At 44.4% G+C, this 23123-nt stretch overlaps 1 protein-coding gene across 2 annotated transcripts in view; it reads right to left on the bottom strand.

Moving 5' to 3' along the window:
- The window catches only part of ABCA1 (ATP binding cassette subfamily A member 1), a 93798-nt gene extending 75171 nt beyond the window's left edge, over positions 1-18627 (bottom strand). For both annotated transcript variants that reach the window (XM_050716204.1, XM_035570081.2), the window contains exons 1-2: positions 18505-18627; positions 3057-3211 (exon numbers count right to left, since the gene is read on the bottom strand). In XM_050716204.1, the coding sequence (XP_050572161.1) occupies positions 3057-3122 (66 nt within the window). In that variant the 5' untranslated portion in view covers positions 3123-3211; positions 18505-18627. The remainder of the gene's footprint in view (positions 1-3056; positions 3212-18504) is intronic.
- Positions 18628-23123: the final 4496 nt, after the last annotated feature.

Raw genomic sequence — 23123 nt, 5'->3', positions numbered from 1 at the left:
CCTGGTGAACAGTAAAATGAAGCTCCAAGCTCCCAACCCCGGCTGCCACCCCTGCCCCATCTGGAACTGAGGAAGGAACATCCCGTTTGCACACAGAAGGTGAGTTCAGAGGCAGCACAAACTGTTCATAGTTTTACTAGGCTAGTTCCCAAAGCATGCCCAATTTATACCAGTTGGCTGACAATGCTGGCTACTATTAAATATTGAAATCAAAGCTGTGTCAACAGGAAATCTATTGAGCAAGAACTAACCAAACTACCACCCTGTCTCACTGTCAACCACCGTCCCCATCTTCATGGTCCAGTTTCCACGGGGGGAGCTTCGAGTGCTAACCAGTCTCTCCATGCCAGTTTGAGATGACTCCTGATTTGCAAGACAGCAGGGAGAGATAGCGCTTTTACACAACAGTGACCCCTGAACATGATTTTTTTTTCCCCCCTGCTCTCCCCCTGTGCACTCCTTCCCCCCACTCCAATGCTGTTGGAAGTTATCCAGTACAAAGTAACGCTTGAATTGCACACGTCAGGCTGAGCTTTGAACCCAGCTTTCGCAACGCAGCCCAAACGCACAGCACCAGAGGAGAGAGTTCAGTGGGAAGAAAAGGCTAGCCCATGCTTCTTGCAGGGAAAAAAAAAAAATCAAATTATTTCTGGGCTACATCTTCAGTAGGTACAAACGGGTGAGCACCACTGCCAGCAAACATAGGTGAAGGACAGTGGTCTTCTAACAGTAGAGCAAACAGATGAATGACTGTGCAGACGTGAGAGCACCATGGTGAGTAGAGAGGTTCTGCCATCTCCTTTTCCATTTTTTCAAGTGGCCTTCCCCTCAGTATCTGCAGTTAAAGCCTGAACTGAAACCATTAATGAGCAAAACCATGGAGATATATGCAGAATGTGTGATGAAGGAATGACTGGGGACTTCACTGGGTATTGACTAATAATATTGCTATGGAATAGACTATAAAGCAGTAGTCTTTGGGCTACGCAATGGGAAATTGATACAGAGGCTGGTGAAAGGTACCAAGAAATAGCTGAACAGATCCAAGATCGCGACAAAATTACAAGCAGGAAAGTCTTTTTCTACCAACATGCAGACATCTTTTGCGTTTTTGTGGCATTGCCAAAAGACCTGTATGAACTTGTGCTGCCTGGCACTCTAGCCTACAGTTACTTGATAGGACATGCCATGCTAGACTCAGACCTCTTCAAGTAACCTTCAGACCTGACGCATTAATTTCAGAAGGTCCGGCCAAAACAGCCATCATCCTCAGCATAAAACTCAGCTCTTCTGAAGTCTCCTCCTAGTTGAACCAGTTTAAGCATTGTTCCAGAGGATACAATCTCCTACAGTTCCCCCAGGTTCATAAAGCCAGTTTGGGAGAGAACGGGAGTAAGATTTCTAGTAGCAAGGGAGGAAGAGACTATTTTCAGTTCTGAGAGCCTAGTTTACTTTGGTGGTAGTTGAGAACAGCCTGCTCTTTTAGGAGCTGCAGCTACTACTGAGACTACTTTCCCCAGCTCCATTGCAACATTTTTCTAAATTACGAGGCAGTTCACAAGGTTAGGATGCTGACCCATACGTACTTCCAGAGAGCAGGCAATGTCATTCCTTAGGGCTGGCACAGCCCACAGCTTATCAGCTGGGCTGTCTTGTCATGGAAGATCAAGGCTCTTGGGTAAGCACAAAAACATGCAACTTGCACGGAAATTCTTGCCACCTTGATAGCACTGCAACCATGGAGCTTACAGGAAAAGTCCAATCTGGCAGGAGTCCCCTTTGTCTGATTTTATTTAAGCACTGTAAGAATAGGATAAATTCAGCTCTGAATTCACTGGACACCAGTCCTATGACAAGACCCAGACATTTGAGCAAAGACCTCATAGACTGTTTCCATCACCCCTAGTGAAAATGATAGCTGTCTGTCTCTCCCGTGTGACACTGAGTTTCTAAAACGACCCAGCCCCAGCCAGCTGGCAAACACCCTGACATTTGCAGGGTTCAGAAAGCTTATCAGAGAGACCACTTTCCACTCACCACCTTGGTAACTCGTGTTCCCTTTGCATTCCCTACTCATACCTCCTCAAGGTCAGTCCTAATGGGACAGTTCCTCTGTACAGCCCTGTTCTACAGAACATGCCCCAGTCCAACACGGCTACCTCCAAAATTCCTGGAGGAGAAACAACACACTTTCTGTGGCTTTTAGCTGTCTGCAGGAGTTACAGCATGCTGTGAGGTCTCATTGATGTTAAGACAAAAAGCCTTGAGAAGAATATGCTGAATTCACGCTCTTGTGCCCCTGTCGCCACAAAGAGAGACTCCTCTTGCATACAAGTAGATTTGGTAGCATGGTTTAGTGGTGGACTTTAGTGCTAGGTTAAAGATTGGACTAGATGATTGTAGAGGTCTTTTCCAACCTGAATGACTCTATGATACTGTCTACCCAAGCAGGTATGATTCCACACTGCTAACAGATGGTGGGGCCAGCACTGAAACTGATCAGAACATGCCTTGGTAGAAAAGCATCAGTTGCCTGGATTCCTCTCCACAAGAATCTGAGAACACATCTCTTGTCAGCCACGTAAACTACAACACCTGTCAGAATGGTACACAGCAGGTTTGTGTTTCTCTCCTTGATTACAGATTGAAAATGCCCGCTATTGCCTCTAACAGAGGTCCCAACATTGCTGGTGTTGGGAAGTGGCTGAATTTCTCTGCTGTTGTTGCAGCTTACAGAAGTCAAAAGCTTTTAGACCCCAGGGGATGTTTACATCCCTCCCTGCTGCACGCAGCAGACATGCATCCTCTCTGCCCGGTCTGATGAGTGTTTCAGTCTCCATATTCTCCTGCTGGGATTCAGGACCTCCAAGCCCCCACAGTTGCGTGCACCGACACTTTTGGGATTTGAATCAGCCCTCTGCAAAGGAAGACCAGTTGTTCTTCCAGAATCCACTAAGATTTGAGACACACAGATACAGGAATTTTTCTCTGTGTTGCTTTACAAGTAAGCTAAAGGCTACAACTTAAGACCAAAAAACCATTTGGCTAATACTTACAGTCTGTCTTCTCCTATAGGTGAAGTTCTTCCATAGCAGCAATCCCAGCTGCGTCCAAAAAGCCATTGCTCTTCAGCAACGCCTTGCTCCTCTTGTGCAGCAACAGCAGTACACAGCAAGGAGGTTGTGGCTGGGCATTAACTAGAAAACAAGAGCTGAAAGGGAAAACCTGTGTTAATACAGGAAATGCAACAAGACACAGAAAGGCAGAGACTATGCCCTGTGAACCCATATAACCTTGCAGCACCCCGGTGCATTCCCCATCTCTTCCTCCTTACCCCGTGCACTCCACCCGAGACTCGTGGGCCCAAGTAAACTCAGATTTAGAATCACTGCCTATTACTTCAGAGCTCCAAGATACAGAAGAATGAAACACCTGCAAGAAAGCAATTTCCCTGCTTCCTCCCCCTCCAAAAAAAATGAAAGCAAAGACAGCCCTGAAGGGGGAAGAAACTATAGGCTTTGAAAGCTGATTTAGAGACTCTCTGAATGAGGTTGAACCATACAATTCTGACAACTGTTGGTTTTTTTTTTCCCCTTAAGCGTCTTTCCATATTTATTTTTATAATGGTGAAAAATGTAACACCAAATCAGGAATCCCTTTGTTTGGAAGTCCAATCAGCACCACAGCTTGTAGGACAAAATGCTATGCAATTAACAGGCAAGGGAGAAACATTCATCTCCTTGAAACGAAGAGACTAAGAATGACCCTACCACCATTTACATTTGGATAAAGTGAATGGAAAATCACTGTTGAGTCAGTGTCAGGTCTTGCAGCCACCTGGCCTCCACATCTGTTGTGAATACTGTGCATTCATTATGCACCTTGTAAGACTATGAGAAAGTATAAAGGATTTAAAAACACATTCGTTTCTTTGGTGGCTTTTAATAATTACATGGTATAGGCTTGGGTACACAGAGACTTCCAGGAAGGCTCAGATGGAAAGGTGAGCTTATAGCAGATTGAATGTCATTACACTTTTTTTTTTTTAAGAATTAATTTAGCATAGCTTAATTTACTTCTGACTTTAAGCCATTTCAGAGTAAGAGCATTTTCATTCCAAATAAGTGTCCATGCAGGAATTTGGCTAAATCCACATCAAATTAACTCTGATTTATGTTCCTGAATACATTCTGTTGACAGGCTCAGTGTTAACAGGACAGCTAGCAACTGATCCAAACACACTATGAGATAACTATCCCCTCTAACATCTGTTAGAGTGGGAACACACATGCTTTTGATTCTAACATCCCACATACCAGTATCCGAGCCTTATGATTCAGAGTTGCATGCTTGATTGCAAACTGCATTGAAAACATTTTGAAAATCTGTAAATGTGCTAGGAAGATAAGACTTCAAGAAATGCTCTGACCAGTCCTATACTGGACCAAGACTGGATTAGAAATGGTAATTCAGGATGTGAGCTTTGAGTTAATGCATATCTGCAGCCTTTAAGACTTGCCCACAACTAAATCCATTATTACAATGACTTGCAGATTAAAAAGTTGTTTTACAGTATAGTCTGTGCTACAAAAAAGTTTCCCTACCATGGCTAATGAAACAAAGTCATGCTAGCGCTACAGACAATTATACTGTAGAATCACTACAGGACAACAGTGCTTCTTTATGCCAGTTTAGGGAAGCAAGAATGATAACAGACGCCTACAAAAACCTACAAATTGAACCTCATGTCAGTACCCAGGCAGCCGAGCATACAGGCAGCATGGGTTCGTTAACTACTGCTATAACTCACTGAAATGACCTGTGCCCACAGATGCTCCTCTTCGCAGGTAGATGCCCAGCGGATCTAGCAGGACAGCCTTCCTCCCCCAGCACTGTGGTTTCCTCTATTCAGAGCACCCAGACACTAACACATTCCAGATGCGTGCACATCTGGCTGGTAGGTAGTGAATTCCCAGACGTGCTCAGAGCGAGGCACTACAATAGCTAATAGCACATACACAGCATTAAAAAGATCCCACTGTACCATCCGATCAACACTCTGCAACAAACTACTTCCCAGTGTTTTCCAACAACTATAAAACCCCACAAGTATAAGTGCCACAAGAAGGATCAAGAGAGCTAGAAGGATCCTGAGGAAAGCCAGAGAGACCTGTCATTCTGAATGGAAATGCACACAGTTCATGAAATCATAGAATGTCTTTGCTTTAATAACCTGCATAAAGGTAGAGTAAAATTTGAAGCCATTCAGAGGATGTTTGAGCTAGTCACTGTATATCTGGTTTAGTCCATGCCAGTGAAAATCCAGATGTTGGTGCCTTGCAATTGCAGGCAGCCCCCAGGATTCAAAATACAGAACTACTGCTTTATAGAGGTTGGAGGGTTCGCATTGCATTAGCACTCTGTAGTGAGATAAGGGCATATATGAGCTCACTTAACACACATCTCTGCTAATCAGCAGAAACCTGTGCAACTAGAAAGACTCAGCTATGTCTGCTTGGATTGCAGCTCTCCAGAGTTTAGGTAAACTTTATGGGGAACAGAGCAAATGCGAAGGCTTTGGGATCAGGCTAGTAAGTCTGGATACAAGTTTCAAGTTAGGAAAAAGATATTGATTTGTTACAACTGTACTGGAAGATTGGAAAACTTCTTCCAGATGTTGACACAACTAGCTAAGTCTCTACATTAAGCCAAGGGGCAGGTCCTAACACTGGATACTTGTCAACTGCACAAAACCTGAAGCTGAAGTGTCCCCACTTGTACTTCTTCCAGCCATGTTGAGATGACAGCTTCAGAGACATACTTTTGCCCCAATATCTCTCACAGAGTGGGCAAGACAGGTTTTGTTGGTGCCTAGAGCTGTCTCTGATTTTGATCCACAGAGGCTGGCATATTTGGTTCACTGCTGATACAAGTTAACTAGGTCCACCTGAATTACTAACGCATCAAAATGCTCTGCAAGCTAAGAAACTCAGATGAAAATGGGTTACCTCTCTTTCAGATGTTCTAGCTGTCAGAAGGCAAGAACTATAAAGCAGCAACAGAGAAAACTGTGACAGACCCAACACTTCCAGCTCAAGGAGCTGAAGTCCACCTCTATTTCCACTTCAGACTAGCCTGGGAAGTTCAACACAGCTGGGAAACCCAACTTGCCATTTAGTACCGCAGTGCCAAATGCACATATACCAGCCAGTTTCCCTTTTGTGTCGCACCTAAGGAAAACTTTGTGAGTCAACAGTATGCATCAGTGATCACTCCTGACACTTACCCAGAACCCTCTAAAAAAGCAACACCATTTCTGTCTAGAACAGCAGGGATTTAAGACTGCCAAGACTGGGCCTATCCTTTTAAAATGCAATCTCTTGGTTCTGTAAAGCTCTGCTCCATGACAGCAGAAACAATTTCCCCAACTGTAACAAGCAGCGTAACCTGGTTGTGTAGAGGTCTCTGCTGTAGACGTACACCTTGCACATCCAATCTTCTCATTGTGTGAACACTGCAAGTTTTCCAGCAGAGGTAGGTACCCATACACAGCAGTTTCAAGCCTAAGGGCAATAAATAGGCTTACTTCTCTTAATCACCCAGCAATCTGTTTTTGTCTAGCTCTGCTTCAGCATTTCTCCACCTCTTCACCAAGACATGCAACACCACTGCATAGCTTAGACAACATGGAGCACGCCAAGGGAGGCTCAAATTGCCTACAGCTTTGGGATACACCTGGCAGCTGTCTGGTACCTCAGGTGCAAACTCTATCCACCACCTTACTACAAATAAACAGATACCATCAGAAAGGGCTGTCTGATAACTGAAACAAGCAAATGGTGTTTGGAGTAACGTCCCGAATCCCACCACATGCCCTATGCAACACAGATAGAGCAATGAGCATTCAGATAACCATACAGCCAGGCAAAAGGATCAAAGGGTTACCCTACATTTAACCAGCAAATAAATTCTGGGTATCCAGTATACAGACCTCCTCGAATGCCTTACCAATGTGCCACTCAGACTTGCATACACTTAACATGCTATTTACTAAGCATTCCAAATTTTCGCAATTCATGACAAAAAAAAAAAACACACAGGAGGGATGAAGCAAAGGCATCTAGATACTGCCCCCCATCTTTTGATAGTCTTCTGCATAGTCTCTTCCCCGAGAGAAGCTTACCCTTCCAATTACAAAACAGCTGTTCAACCCACAGAAATTTGTGGGCATCAGAGACAGAGGCAGGGCAGATCAGCCTGCGTGTACCTTCTGATCCAGTCCGGGGTTCCTGCTTATGCTGGGTCAGGACCCTCTCTACCAGCTCAGACCAAGCAGCCACAACAGCTACCTGCACAATTAAAGCATGAGGGTCCACACACTTGTCCCAGGGGCTGCCTTTGTATATGGCACTTCTCCCTGCTGCAGAAACCCTGCAGAGGTTCCAGACCTGTAAGGCTGCAATTCCATCTTAGTATGCAATTCAGAAAATTACTCCTAAGAAATAATTACACTATGGGGCAAGCTCTGAAAATGCTGACAACAAAATACACACTTTGACCAACCCTTTCTTTCTAGATCGGTGCTACCCCACTCTTTGGGAGCAGAATGGCTGTTGAAAAGTCCATTAGCTGGTATGCCTAGAGTTTCCAGGTCCAATCAGTCTTAAACACAAAGCTATGTATTTTTACAGCTGTAGATTTTAAGAGGGGAAAAAAGCTCAAGTGGCAGAGAACCAATTCCCCACCCCCATGCCTGGTGTCTGTACTAAATAAACATAAAACAGCCTTCAAAAGCAGCTTTCTGCAAACAATGCAGCTGTTTGCTTTCTTTTGGGGGCGAAAAAACCTTTTCCCTAGAGAAGAAATCACTATTTAGACAGTGAACAAAGCAAACTTATCAAACCTTATGAGACTGGAACATTTCAGGATTCCGGCAGCAGGCTACCTTCAAGCCTCCAGCAACGACTTAAACCCAGCCCTGATCAGCAGAGCTAAAAGCTTTTTTACCAGTTGATGAAGGTTCAGAGGCCTCCATGAAAGCAGTCAGTGGCTTCTGTCCCGCCCTCTTGGTCAGGTCTCCACATCATAAAAGCTACCATCATTGGCAGCACTCCACAGACCAACCAGCCAGGGAGAATATCAATCTAATATCTAGAGATGATGCCCTCTGAGAGAAAAGAAAATATTAGCTGCTGTACTACTACAGCCAGTACTGTTCCTCTACTATGAGCAAACATGGTCTAGCACATTACACAGTCCATCTCAGATTAAAAGCTGTACATCTGCTTAACACCATTAGCTTTTTTATAAGTATCTATCAAATCAAACAGCCGCTCTTTGAAAGAAATGGGGCAAGGGAAGAAAAAACGGCAGTTTTGAGCTGAAACAGTCATTTTGGGGAATGCCGAGAAATGACTTAACATTTCATTTCCTTTAGGTAGGTCAAGCTGCATTTCGTGGAGCAAACAGTATCATGAGCCACGTCAACCCTGCAAAGCCCAGACCCAAAAGCAAAGTCCCCCAGTACTCCATATGCCACCAAGTGTGAGCAGGTCCCCATGACGGCCATGAACAATGATGGCAAGAGAGAAGTGCATGTCTCAAGAACTGACATTTTGATTTAAACAGGACAAGCCATCAGAGAACTAGTAGCCCTTCTGTTCATTTGGGGAATAGAGGTGCAGATTAAGTCAAGAGACTAGAACGAAGTCCACGTCTCCCAAATCAGGGTCTAACATCCTGGCCATTTCTCTGCAGGACACCTAGACCTAAGCTTCTGGTTTCTTCCAGCATAGTAGCTACAGCCAAGAGACTTACACAACCACATCCACCTCGTACAACCTGTGACTGTGCGAAGCAATAAGCAACTCTCAAGACACAAGTATTAAGTTCCCCTTCACCATAACTTCCATGATTTCCAGAAAGGGATAAGCATTTTGCTTCTACACAACTTCAACAAGACTAAAGGAATTGGAAAAGCAGCATTAGTTACAATGCTGTTGAGATTAGGCTCAACAAAGAGCAGCTGAGGACAAATGCAAACAATTACTTATCCCACTGTTAGGGATCTAACTGGAGATAATCTCCACAGTAGAAACAGACAGTGCATGAAGAATCAGGAGTAAATGTCCATTCTAAAACCAAAGCAACTCATGCGAAGTTTGCAAGACTAATAGGAGCAAATCTGACATTCACATCTCTAAAACCTTCAAGAAGTCAAAAAAACTCACTAACTCTTGACTATGAAGTCAAAAAGCTCATGACTATGAGTTAAAAAACACATAGGCAAGAAGGGAAACTGCACCCAAACAATAACACTCTTCTAGGAATAACACCATTGCTCTTTTAAAGTCACCCTTTAACTCAAACAGCCTGAACTACGTTACAAAAAGATGCCTTCAAAAACGTTAGCAGCATGGTCAGTTCCAGCAACTCACCCCGGGCCACAACCAAAGCATAAGCAGAGATGAGAATACAACTACCAGATGCCACACGTCTGTCTCCCAGTTTAAGCACTGCTAGACTCTGTAGCAATAACGAGCAATGCAGGGTCAGCAGAGGAGGTGTGAGCTTTGAACCTGCAGCCTGCTCTCTGGGACACAGGATCATTATCAGTGGAGCCACACAGACACCAAAAAGCAAGTCTTTCGTAACATCCCCACAGAGGACTTCCATTTCTTTCCCATTTGCCAGAGGAATATCGGACAAAATTTCCTATTCCATTGAAAAATTCATTCAATGAGAAGTGCTTTCCTTCTCAAAATGGCCCAGATCACATCACAGGGTTTAATCTGACTGCTTATTGTTAACAATGTGATTGGCGAGCTTCTGGGTCAGCAGGCAAGGACTTAATTAGGACCACAAACAACATTTGGGTGGTGATTCTTGGCAAGATCCTCCACTAGTTTACATCACTTTACACATACTGACTACCTGGCTTTATGTTTGGTAATAAACAGGTGCTGGCCTTGTTCTCCAGCACTTACTAACCCTGTAAGCAACTAGAACATTGTTTCCAACTTGGCCATCTGTCTGCCCTCTGAATAACAATGATGCATATGACTGAGGCACTTTAAGATCTAGCTTCATGGTAATAATCCACAACCAGTTTGACTCATTTCCCCCTGCGGAGCATGTCAAGTTTCCTAAAACCCTCTAAGGATAGTGTCAAAGTATCAGTAGGCTGACTAAACATTCTCATGGAATTCGACCAGTGTCCAAACAAAACCAATACACTGCATTTCACTTATTCACAGGATCCTTACTGCAGCATACACACAGCTACAAAAGACCAAGTAAATGACTTCCCTTTGTTTAAGAGGGCTGAACCTCACCGAAGAGAAGAGACAGCTGGTAGAAAAGAACTGCTCCTTTTAAGAACAGCAGGACAAGAAAATAACTACTCTCAACCTGCTTTAACTGCTGCTATTAAAACAATTAGTCCTGTAAAAGAGACCGGTACTGGGTTCTGCCTGTCACTGTACAAATTACAGGAGGAGAGGGAACCCTAGACCTTGCTCTGGCAGGAACTGTAACAAATACAGTGTGATGTTAGGGGCAGAAATCCAGCACCCCAAATATTTAGGCAAAATTGAAAGGGGCTTCTAAAAGGTACCTAGCCTTGACACTAGGAATAAACAGCTGGATTTTTCAAAAGCCAGCATATTAAGTGCTGAGTAGCTCAAAAAGACCAGCAATGAATCGCTGAGCAGAGATCATTATGAAAGCCTGAGACCAGAATGAATATTACAAGCACAGAAACTGCTGGCCATGAACTCTTCAGATGGTCTCGCTTCCTCTTTCTGGCAAAGCTGAAGTCCCAAGAGGTATTTTTAGGGCACAGGTGGGCCCATGCCTACCAACAAGAAATAAACCATAAGAGATAGTTTGAGAAAGACCTGAGCACTAGCTTACAAAGTATTCCATAATATAAATTGAACTAGATTTTCCAAAGTTTGCAGTGCCTCCTTAGGCATTTATATGAAGCCATGTTTTTAGACATGGCTGGTGTTTAGAAGCCTCCCTTGTGACAGAGCATACCAAGTTCCTTTGAAAACCTGTCCCAGGTCACATGGGAGCAATGTCCTCCTACCAGAATGACCACAACAACTGGTTCTCCTTACTGCTAGCACATTCAGGAGGCTCACTGGTGAAAACAAGTGTGTTTCCAATGCAATGGAAGAAGTCAGGCTTGCACGTGCCACAGCTGGACTGGCCCAGAGAAAGGCACGTGCAGGAGATTGTGTCACACAATTCAGCAAGAGCAATTGCTTAAGTGTCAAGTATAACACTCAAATACAGTTGTCTGTTTTACCAAAAAAAACTTCCACTGGAACATTGTGAAACACATGAAATATTTTAACTTTCCTATTACACTGGACATCCGAACTCTCCCCATACAAAAAAAAGAGGCCGAAATGTAGTCCATTCTCTGGTGAAAACAAACACAAAGATGATTTGCTTTATCACGGCCAATGTCCAAAAATCCATAGTCCATATTAGCTGTTTTTTTTTTTTTTTGGCTCTCAAAGAATGAGCTCCTCTCTGTAGTGGGATCTAGAAATAATAGAACATCCTGCTAAAATAATAATTGCGACATTTGAGCTCAATTCATGCCATTAAGCTTTGATCTCTGAGCAACTATAGCATTGTCAGTACACAGTCTGCAAAAAGCTGTGTAACACAGCCTCAGTCAGTTTTTCCAGCTGATGACGCATCCTGTTTAAGGACGTTATCTCCTCAAATGGGAAAAAGGAGGAAGCATTTTACATTGCAAAAGGTACCGTTTTCTGCATGACAGACACCTTCAGGGTGAGAGGAAAGACATGGCAGCCCCCAAGAAAGTCATCAGCCTACTCAACTTTTGGGAACAGAAATCTGTGAGCTCAGGGGGTCTTAGGCAAGAAAACCTCTTCAGCACCACTCCCTGCTCACTGAATCACTTTATCCAAACAAAGCAGCTAGAGATCTGTCTTAAGAAAGTGTACACTGGATAAGTGCTCCACATTCCTACCCTGGATTGGCTGGAGCACCACTGGGGTACTTGTATCTTCTCTTGAGCAAAGTCACCATGCCTTGCCGCGTTGCCATCACCTTCGTAAGGACTTTTTTGGAAGGCAATGTCTTCAAATTCTTGTTTCTGTAGCTTGCTCTTGATCTTGGGAGAAGAGAAGGTTACAAACATCCCAGCACAAGATTAAACTGCAATTTGAGATGTTTGTCTGCCCTGTATGCCCTGTAACATCCAAATAAACTTTACTGTTATTTTCTTCTTGATCTTTGCCATCTGGGAGCAGCATGTCGTGAACCAGCATATGTCCGGTAACAAAGCAGAATGCAACGTGGCTCATACTGTGGGAAACATCCCAGAGGTGTCTTTGGGATTCACTAGCGCAAGGAATAAGCTGTCTGTGAAGCCTGGTACCTACACAACTGCACTGATATCTGTCACACAGGTATAAGTTACAGCAGAAGAAACAAACAAAAAAAAAAATTCTCTGAACTATGCAGAAAAGAATCAGCCAAGAAAAAGCCTCTAGCACAATGCAAGGAAATGACATTGTCAAAAAAAAAAAAAAAAACAGGTGGCAAAGGCAGTATTTTGCAACAGATGTCAGTTTGAACTGTTTGATCCTTGAAACCCTACAACAGATCGTCCCACAACACGACTTCAGCTCCCACATCACGAGCCACCCAACAATATGGACGTAGAAACTAGTAATTCACTAGAGATAATAAACATGTGTCCAAATGCTTTCAAAAGTAATGAGCTTCAGCTATGAAGAGGAATGAATTTCTGCTCAATCTTTGCAACTGATACGGCTTTCAATAACCACTTATCTCTAAGGTTATTCATAGAGGAATAAAAAATAATTGGCATAGATGATAAGAATGGAGGCAGCATGCCTGTTGCGGCAGGTGTGGCACCGGGCACCTTGCCGGGAGTGCTGCCAGAAAGTTGTGTGCAAAGCTTCCCCTTTTTGCCTGGTTCACAGAAACAAGTCGTTCTGCACATTTATGTTCTTTAGCTCCAGCTGTACAACTCACGCTCCTGCGGCTAAAGCTCCAATCCTTAGGGTCAACAAGACAGTTAGCAGGCATGTAAAATATACAAAAGTATGCTTATTTTAATATAATGCACATACTGAGGTAACAGAGACAAGGATGACCGAATTTGTTCATATCCTAAGTTACAACTCTTCAAGCAAGATTTGGGACAAAGATCCACTAGTTTACTTGCACAATTTCAAGGAACTAAATCCAGCAGTGAAGAGCTGTGGTCTACTCAATTTGAAGCAAAGGACTAACAATTCAAGGAACTTCAGGTAGGTGCAGAAGTGACATTAAATGCTGAAAGGGAGAGAGTGAGCTCGTAAAAGAAATGTAAAACAAAATAGTTTGGCAAGTTGTTAATGGAAATGGGATCCAAGCCATACATTTTCTGTTGAGCTTAGGATATTCTTAATGATGCTGAGAAATTTCCACTGGAGTCAAAGCATACTCCCACAGACAATCCAATTGACTGCAATTATGTCTGGTTTTATATGTGAATGCAACTGGGAAGAAAAGATACTGCTTTCTTTAGGATGAATATTTCAATATTGGTTTGTTAAAGCTGGTAAACAAGGTGGTAAGAATTGCTACTCTAATTTAATAGGGTAAAAAAGATCAAGAATACTTTAAAACAAGTAATTTTGATAAAAAGCACATTGTGCAGTGATAGCATAAAGACTGAAATGCAAGATTAATTTAGTTTCATAAACAGAAAATGCTTTAAGAAAGGACTAGATTTTGAACTTGGGCTCCACTGCTGCTACTAGAAAGAAATGTCTATGCTTCTGCACATACAAAAGGTTGCTGCCATTTCATTGTTTGAGTGAGGGGAGGTTTTTGGTTTTGTTTTGTTTCATTTTTTAATACATTCAAATTTGGTCCTAACTCTGCTTAAACCAGCAGCCACAACAAAATTCCTGTTATGGGAGCATAATCACAACATGGGTAAGAGGAGAAAAAGACATCAACATATCCTAAAAATATAAACTTACCCCCATGAATACATCTCTCAGACAAAACATGTGTTTGATAATTTCTGCTTGTTTCTTTTGAACGCACAAGAACTCACCTGCAAAAGCACAAGCCATGTCTGAAAACATGGGCTTTACAACTTGGTTGCTGACACAAGCAACACAGCCAACAGTCTTTAAAAACAGATGCATTACAGTGCTGCAGCTGAGCAAAAATACACTTTTGCTTTTACCTTGCAGAATATAAGGTTTTGTGATCTCATTTTTATAATGACATTAAAATCAGTTAAGGGGAAACGGGAGCATGTCATCACAAGACAGGCACTGTTGCTGGAAACCAGGTTATCCTGGTCCTGCTGTTGTCACCTAGACCGCCGCCACCACTGTTGCCCTGAGACCTTACACATGGCTTAATTTTGGCTTTTACTTACAGCCAAGAATGCTAATGAACATTAATTGCATAGCTTACGTTCCAGCTCCCAGTGACAGCCTTTCAATGGGACATGGGCTAGTAAAACTGCAGAATGTTTCAGGGAGCCAAGCAAGTAGGCTGGTAGCTGGTTTTGGCCACTTCTTTACCTTCCATGCAGCCCTGCCTGCTAGAAAGGAAGCCAGACCTCCAGAACGATCTCTGAACCATGCGGTCAGAGGCTCTGACTTTGTTTGCTCTTTCCCAAAGAACGACCTTGCTATCTAGCCCAAGCTAGAGCAGTCTTGGAAAGGCTCTTCTGCTCTCCTCTTTTTGCCTAACGCCAATTGTTCCCTAACAAAGTTAACACAACACAAACGGATCTCTTATTGGATTAGATGGAGCTCTGCTAAGCAACACTCCTCCAGAAAATAACAGAAGAGGAAAAAGGTCAGCTTGTATATGGATATTTATGCCTTTCAGACCGATGTACATTCTTCTTATAATCCGTGATCAAGCCTTTTCACTAATAACCCAATAAATCTTAAGATCTGAATGCTCCTATTTTTCCTACAGTGTTAGCTTGTTGTGTCAGGAAAGCTGCATCAACAGTTTTCCATCCTACTCTGTCTCTCCCTCAGTCCTTGAGGCAAGCTCACATGTCTTCTGCCCTATGACAAGTGCTAAAAAAGACAGGTCTTGCTTTGCTGTTTTTTGTTAGTTTGTTTGTTTTATTAGAAAAACAGATCTAAAAATAGATAAGAGGGTACTCTGCTCAGTAGTTCAAATCATAGTAATTCTTATGAGTTGCTCTGTATGACTTTCCTACAGCCAGTAGAACTAGAGGAGTATTTCCTACATAATAGGAAATATTTTATTTTTTTTTAATAATAGCAATCATCTTCTACAAGTAAGAATTTTACCATAGTATTTATGATCTTTATTCTTAATATCAGTAATTGTAACTGTGCTGGATAACTACACAGTAAGCTTTCAAGAATTAAGGATTCAAATCTTCCACAGACATAAAAACTTCTACCATGTCAGCCCCTAGCTGCCTCAGATGAACTAGGAAGATACGGCATATATATGTGTGTGTGTGTGTGTGTGTTTTATTAAACAGCAAGTCCTGACTCTGGCCAGTCACAGCAGGAGTCATCAAGAATAAGCAGCCTAATAGAAACATGCTGGTGTTTGGTCAGCCATGGCCTCCGGACTTATTTCAGGATTTGGTGTGTTGCCCAGCCTAAGAGACCTATATAAACACCAAGGGTGCTTGCTCCAAGGTTACTTAAACAAAGGGGTAGTCTGGTTCCCCTTCTGCCCTGCTCCTGTCATTATCTCTGTGCTGGCACCGGCAGCGTGCACAAGCCCACACTAAAAACCTGAAGACAGGATGCTAAAGCTAAAAAAAGTTTTCATCCCTTCCATCCCTCCGTGAAAGCACCCCCAGACCCGAAAGCTCAGAGGAAAAAATTAATTTCAAGTTTGTTCACTCTGGGTTGGTGAACTCCCAACACCAGCCCAGAGGGTGAAACAGATGGGGAGAGCCGAGAGAACGGGCACTTGGGGGGAAGTGAACTGGGTCCATTACTAGCGCAGCTGCAACCTTCAATTACTTTGGATTAAAGTTCTCAAGAAACCACACCCTAGGAAATGTTGTGCCTGCGTGGTGCAACACACGTGATAAACACTAGCAGCACTGATCCCATTCTGCCATGGAGGGATGGGTTTGGGACCGATCCTCCTCCTGTTCTGGTTTTGTGGGCACAATTTATTCACGTGAACTACTAGTGAGAAAACAGGCTCGCAGAGAGGAAGGCAAGGGAGGACTCGCTTCCTGAGTTGAGTATACTAGATTAATCTTTGAGAATTTGCTTTTTTAATACTCATGCCTTTTCAACTTCTGTAGTTCAGCACTTCACCAGGAACCACTCTCACCTGCACTGCAATGGCAGGTGCTGAATTTGGTGCTAGACCAGGTCTCTGCTCATGTCAATAGAGCTGAGCCACACAGGTTTTTGAAAACAAATTTGGCATGACAAAAAAGGTTAGCCAGCAGCTGCCTGTGGCAAACCCATTTATAAACACGCCTCAGTCTCGCTGGGTGAAAGGGACATAAAGAGATTTTCAATATACCTGCTTACACTACAGTCCAGCTGAATTTGGAAGAAATCTGGAATTTATATCCAAAGATTGCCGTAACTCCTGTAAACACCAAAACCTCACACATAGCTGCACCCAAGGTGCTTGTTTCACACAAATATCATATGGCTAATTGAACTTCAACAGTAATTTCTCAAGGGAAAGTTACTCTGAATGGCTGCAATGCTTGACCACTACACTGTAACAGCAGATGAGAGCCACTGCGATCTCTGGCAGCCCAGAGCCAGCACATACCCACCCATCGCCGCAGAACAACTGTGGTGGCCATACTCTTGCTGTCTTCTAAAGTGAGATATTCTCGACTTCAAAAGTTCAATTTAAGCTCTACCACACTGCTCTTGTTTTCCAGGCTGCAAACCTTTTATCCACAGTTTGGAAAGAGCCGACTTCCAATTCTTACCATGATCAGCCCTACTGCACTATGACAACACGATCAACACGGCACATGTTGCAAGTGAAGGCATCAGACTCCTGCCCGTAGCTGTCCAGACCACACCAGACATATATAACTCCTGCCCAGACCACACCAGGTACAGACTGAGGAACCACTTTTACACACCTGAAGGTTCAGATGGGCGCGATGAAGAGTGATGACCCAGGAGCAACATTTACAGCTGACACATCAGTAATGCTGCAGCCCCAGACAGCTCCCTGCATGATGCTATGGGAGAGCCTGGGCACATGCTGCCACCCATCCCTGCTCATGAGGAAGGAAACCTGTGCCAACCAGGACCAGACCAAAAACATACTCACACCGTGTGTTTATTACCCTAACCCCTTTCAAAACCGAGCGAGACTGCTCAGTTAGGAAAGCCTCAAGGCAGCAAGCCGGACCATCTGTTGTTAATGGAACATCCCCAAGACGTGGCTGTTCCCTGCTGTACCAGCATCGACCTATTTCCAAAGGCCACCTCCTAACGGGTTTGTAATGCATTAATCTACACCAGTAATCTTCAAGATGGGCACCGATTCAGCAAAAAGCGTGAGCATGTGTTTATATCCCCCTGGCTTTAGTAAGGTCTACTCCAACACACTGGAGATCAACTTTGACCCTCCAAGTAAGTTGATTGCCCTTAAAATCTCCAAGCACAACAGCTGGGGATGGCGGGACAAACAGCTTATGTTCAAAACAGACAAAAATACTGTTTACTATAAACTTTCAATTTACAGTCAGAGTACCTTTCCTCTGACAGACTTTATGCATCTGAGCAGTCACGCACGTCCCGAACTAAGCAGCAGTGTTTTGTAGGAGGCTGATGGCAGCCTGTAACATAGCAGAGCACAGACTTCACAACAGCCTGGCACACAGAAGCGGGATATGCTGCCTGCAAGCGAACCTCCTGCCCATCACAAAAGCTGCGGGATCGATTTTTTATTTTTACACTCCCGCTCATCCCAAGGCCCTCCCTGCCCCCGGCGTTTTATGGATTTCCCGTAGGTGTGAAGGGGATGGAAACCCTTCCCGTTATCTTCTAGCAGCCCACCGGGGCTGGAAGCGGTGGCGAGGCGAGCCCCCCTCCGAGAGCGCAGCCAACCCAGAGTCGCTTCGCTCAGAACGAGCTATAATAAAGTGATTACAAAAAAAAAAAAAAAAAAAAAAAAAAGTAATAATAATAAACAAACACACAGGGAGGGAAAAAGGAAAAACACGCAGCACTGTCCCCTTCCCAGTCCCTCGCCGTCCCGCAAGCCATCCTCCGCGCCTCACTCTAGACACGCTGCGCGCAGCGAGAAACAAAAAGACCCAAAAAAAAGGAAAAAAAAGGGGGGGAGAAAAAAAAAAAAAAAAGGACACATTCGCTTTTTCTCCCCCTCGCTCTGTGCCGGGGCCGCCTCCCCCGACAGCAGCCCGCATCACGGCTCGGCACGGCGCTGCGCATCCACCCGGCCGCCCTCCTCGCCTACCTCCCGGGCCGGGGGGGCTCTGGGCAGCCGCCGTCGGTCCCGCCGGGAGCCGAGCCGAGCCGAGCTGCCTTGCCCCTCCGCTCCACCTCGCTCCGCTCCGGCCCCGACGCCGGCCCCGCTCCCGGGCGGCCGCGGCCCCGCAGCGCCTCTTATAGGGCGGCGGCGACCGCCCCTTCCAAGGCCGGGCAGCGCCGGGGCGTCTTTCTCCCTTCCCCTTTTCTCTTTTTTTCCCCTTTTACTAGTTTTTGTTTGTTTGTTTGTTTTCCTTGCATTTTTTTTTTATTTTGCTTCTCTTCTTTTCTTTTTTTTTTTTTTTTTTAATTTTATTTTTCCTCACTTTTTCCCTCTCGGGGCGGGGGGGGGGAGGGTGAAGGGGAGGCGGGGACGCGGCGATTTGCATGAGGGCGTGCACGTTGCAGCCAAAAACAAACCTCGAGGCTCCGCCCGCACCACACGGGACCGCACAGCGCGTGGTGGGTCGGGACGGGAGGGTAACTGTGGGACGCGGGTGGCGTGGGACCGCTAGGCGACAAGGGTGGAGGGTGGCCCGGGGACCGCCGAGGAGCGTTGTCGCCGGCAGTGCCAGCTCCAAGAGCACCGGGACACCCCCCGCACCGTGTTGCTTCGTGGTGAGGAAGTGGGTGAGGAGCTGTGAAAGTTAGTGTGCTGCTACCTACCCAGAGACAACGATAAATTTGGCCGAAATGGTTCGTGGTGAGACTGGGAACCACTCCCAAAACCTTAAAAAAGCCCCTTCTTCACAGTGCCCAACTTCACCAGGTTGGGACAAGCACAAAGGGGAGCATGTTGGAGCCACCTGAGGAATGGCCTGTGCTCGTCATCCTCACCAATGGGCTCCTCTCCCAGAAACACCAACCTGCACATCACCCTTTCCAAAATTTTTGTCAGGAGCACCCAGAAGCGCTGCAGTTCAGTCTACAGAAGCGTAGCAGTGCATTTCCAATGTGCATGAAAACATGTAACATGCGAAAGACAGGCAACTCTAAATTATGGTTCCCACTACAGACATAATGCACTGCCGTTGCTCATCTGCAGTGAAGTCATTGATGTTATTGTGCATGCTGTTAAAACTTTGCCTTATTATGAGCAACCTGGATGATACATGGTTACTGAGGGAACTGTACGTTCCAGTTTCTTCGGTAGTGTTTCGATTCTCAGCCTACAACCATTGTATTTCTTCGAGGCGCGCAGAAATACAAGGACCTGAAAGCAAAACTCCAGAGAGCTCAGACTGACTGTGATCTGAAATAATATTATCCACCGGAGTGTCATATATAGTAGTAAATATTCAGATTAATGGTGCAGACCCTTCCGCACTGAATAAACGCAGACACATTTGTTTCGGCAATGACCCAAGCTCCTTTGGTCAGTCACCATCCCACAGAGCAGCTCAGGGATGAACAAAATAAAAACAGACTCGGTTTCTGATTCCAGGCTCCCCTGGAATCACTGCTACATATCTCCACTGACTCACATGGACTCAGTCTGTACACTCATCTGGTCACAAAACTGAAATAAAAATTAGGTCCTTGATGTAAAAAATAGAGCCATGTGTTCTTCACTATATACTACACCTTTCAATTTTTACACATTTCCAAACATTTACTAGATCACAATTTTAAATTGTCATATAAATAACTTCAGCATGCTTGCTCAAATACAGCGAGAAAGAGTACATTTAATTTATTATCAGCAGGGTGTAAGGACTCATCCCATGCAATAAAGTCTGAATAGAGTGAGATGTACTGGGCAGGGTTTTCAAAATAATTAGCGACCTGCCATCAGTGGAAATGGTGCTATGTGAGTACTGAAAAGGGGCTGGAAATTGCCCTGCTGCTGGTGTCTCCTTAAATCAGATTCCTCTGAGGAAAGAGGCTTGTTTTTCAAAACATCATCAGAAAACTAGACTTTTTTAATTTTGGAAATCAGCATCTGTGTCAACTGTTAAAGCATTTGGATATCATCTTCCAGTAAAGCACTTAATACACAGCTGTTCATCAGAAACAAATGGAGTATTTGATTTAGTTTGCTAAATACCTGTAAGATGGTGAGAAATATCTTTGTGCACTAGCAATTTATAGCATTTTCCACATTTACAATTTCTTGTTTGCATGACAGCACAGTCAGGTTACTGAGAGGCAAGCCGTGGTGAATCATCCAAGAAGATGAACAAGGAAAGGGAGCATTGATAGATCCCATGGCTAGCCTGTACACACACCAAGTCCGCAGCTAAACCAGGAATAGATTTTAATAAAAACTCAGTCTCCTGGACTGACTATTTATATTTGGTTGGCTTGAGTTTTCAGAGTGGATGAGCACGTGCAGCTCCTATAGATTTCTCAGAGAAATTTGTACCTCCCAAGTCTCACACCCACAGCAAGCATTATGTTGGCTTTTGTGTCCCGTGGAAGGTGGGATAGGTTAGTTGCAGGCAAAAGAGTTTCAGTCAGGGAATTGTGCTCAGTTTTGTTTATTGCCAGTTAACACAAACTTGCAGGTACTGATTCAGAATATTGAGGGGAAAAAAAGAGATAAACACCTAGGGCAACACCTTTCAGATATTGAGAGGGAAAAAAAAAAAGACATAGACAGTCAAGCCCTTAGGGAAACACCTTTCTGTCCCTTCCCCAAGCTCTCTTCCAGTTAAACACCTCTTCTACCTCTTTCCTAGTCTCAACATCCCTTGTTTTCAGTGGGTGTTATGCCCAGTCCTTCCCAATTCCTTCTGCGGCACTGGGTGGTGAGGGAGGTTGGAGGCAGAGTGTAGTGGTTTCTTGCTGCTGTTCCTCCCTTCTTATTCAATATCCTCCACTGCTCCTCACCTCTTACTGCTGCTCTGTGGGTCCTCCATGGGCCACAGTCCCCTCGGGGAAATCTCTGCTCTGGCACAATGTCTCCTTTCAATATTATGTCTCCAGCCACGTCCCCGACCAAACCCCCTTCCATACGTCCCCTCCACTTACTCCTCCAGTGTCTCCTGCTCCCAGTGGCTGTTGCCCTTCCTCAGATACACATGAGCAGAGGTGCCACGTGCTGTTCCCATTGGTTGAGGTTTGGGTATGCAGTGGGTCATTTTCATCCATTTCAGAGCTGGCTGGAAGCAGCTGCCTGTGGCTGTCACAGCACCTCCTGGTCTCCTCCCTTGCGGCCCCCTGCTACTGAAAGCCTCCAGGAACAGCCAATACACAGCTCCTGTGACATGCACTTCCAGACTAGACTCAATCTGTTCTGCTTTTCCAAAGGATAATCCTCTTCCTCAGCCTGCACCCACACCACAACCTCATTTTCGCAAGTGTGGAAGATGCAGCCCACACTGGGGTCCAAGGCTGGGTGCAAGGGAAGACTTAGAGAGCTGCCAAAGGGACCACAACTACTGCAGACGGTTACAGTGAGAGGTCCCAGAAGGTGTGAATTGCCGTTCATGGAAAAGACTTTATGTAGTGGAATACAGGGGCTGGGTTCTTGTTCAGGAGGAAGTTGTTTCTCCATGCTTGTAACTTGTACAAGGCATGGCACGCCATTGTTGAGCCTCCAAGATCAATGGCTCCTGACATCAGGATGCTAGAGAAGACCCTGGGCTTAGTCAGTCACACCAAGAAATGCCTTGGTGTAAACAGAAGAGCTCTAAGACAGACTTCAGCTATAAAGAATGCCACAGTTTGCAGTCAGCTGTTGAGATGAAATATTTCATCTGGAAATCCAAACTCTTTTTAACCCTAAGTGAGCTAGTTTGGACTTAGTTCAGGAAGCAGGAAAGATAACAGATTAGTAATACTTCTGTTTAGAAATTACATTTCAAAGAGTTTTGATCAACTCTTCTTTGATTACTTGGCAGTTTTGCAGCACTTTGGGACTCTTTTCTATTGCATTGTGGGGTACACAGTGAAGGTTAATTAGCATTTCAAGCATCTGCTCAGTATTGTTTTACTTTCTCCCTTGATTTGCAATATCTGAGTCAGCTGAGGTGACAACTTTCTTAAGGCTTTCCTGGAAGGAACTTCCTAACTTTTAGTAAGAAATAATTGCATCGTTATTATTTTATAGCAACCTAAACTCTCACTGAGCATCCCATCTTCAATTTGTATTTCCTAACATGGGAGTGAGTTAGTCACTCCAGCCCGGTTTACAACACAGTGAGTACAAATGACAGCACCACACTGTTTACTGCAGCCTGCCACACTCACTTTCTTTTTTTTTCTCCCTATCCTATTCACAGAAAAACAGGTAACACCCATTTGCTCTTTAAAAGATGGCGTTCCAGTTGGAGAGAAAGAGAAGAAGTGGTTGAGGCTTAACGACCCCTAGGTCTTCCACTGTGCCCTGCAGTGGGGGAAGCTTCAAGGTGCCTGTCTGTGCCATGTCAAGTACTGAACCTAGGAAGTTGCTGCCCTTGGGTCCAAGAACATTGCTGGCCTGTCCCAGCACCTAATGAAGGCAAAGAAGCTTGCTTAGTTCTCTGCATCCTTCGGTATAAGCATCAAACTGCCTCTAGTCATCAATAAGATACTTCTAAATCTTTTTAACAAAACAATATATTGAAGCTCAGACATGAGCAAGTAACAATTCAAGCGGTATAGGTAATGTTCCTTAACGTAACA

This window comes from Cygnus atratus, chromosome Z (genome assembly GCF_013377495.2).
Source record: "Cygnus atratus isolate AKBS03 ecotype Queensland, Australia chromosome Z, CAtr_DNAZoo_HiC_assembly, whole genome shotgun sequence".
NCBI classification, from domain to species: Eukaryota; Metazoa; Chordata; class Aves; order Anseriformes; family Anatidae; genus Cygnus; species Cygnus atratus.
This window is presented reverse-complemented; position numbering and strand designations above follow the sequence as displayed.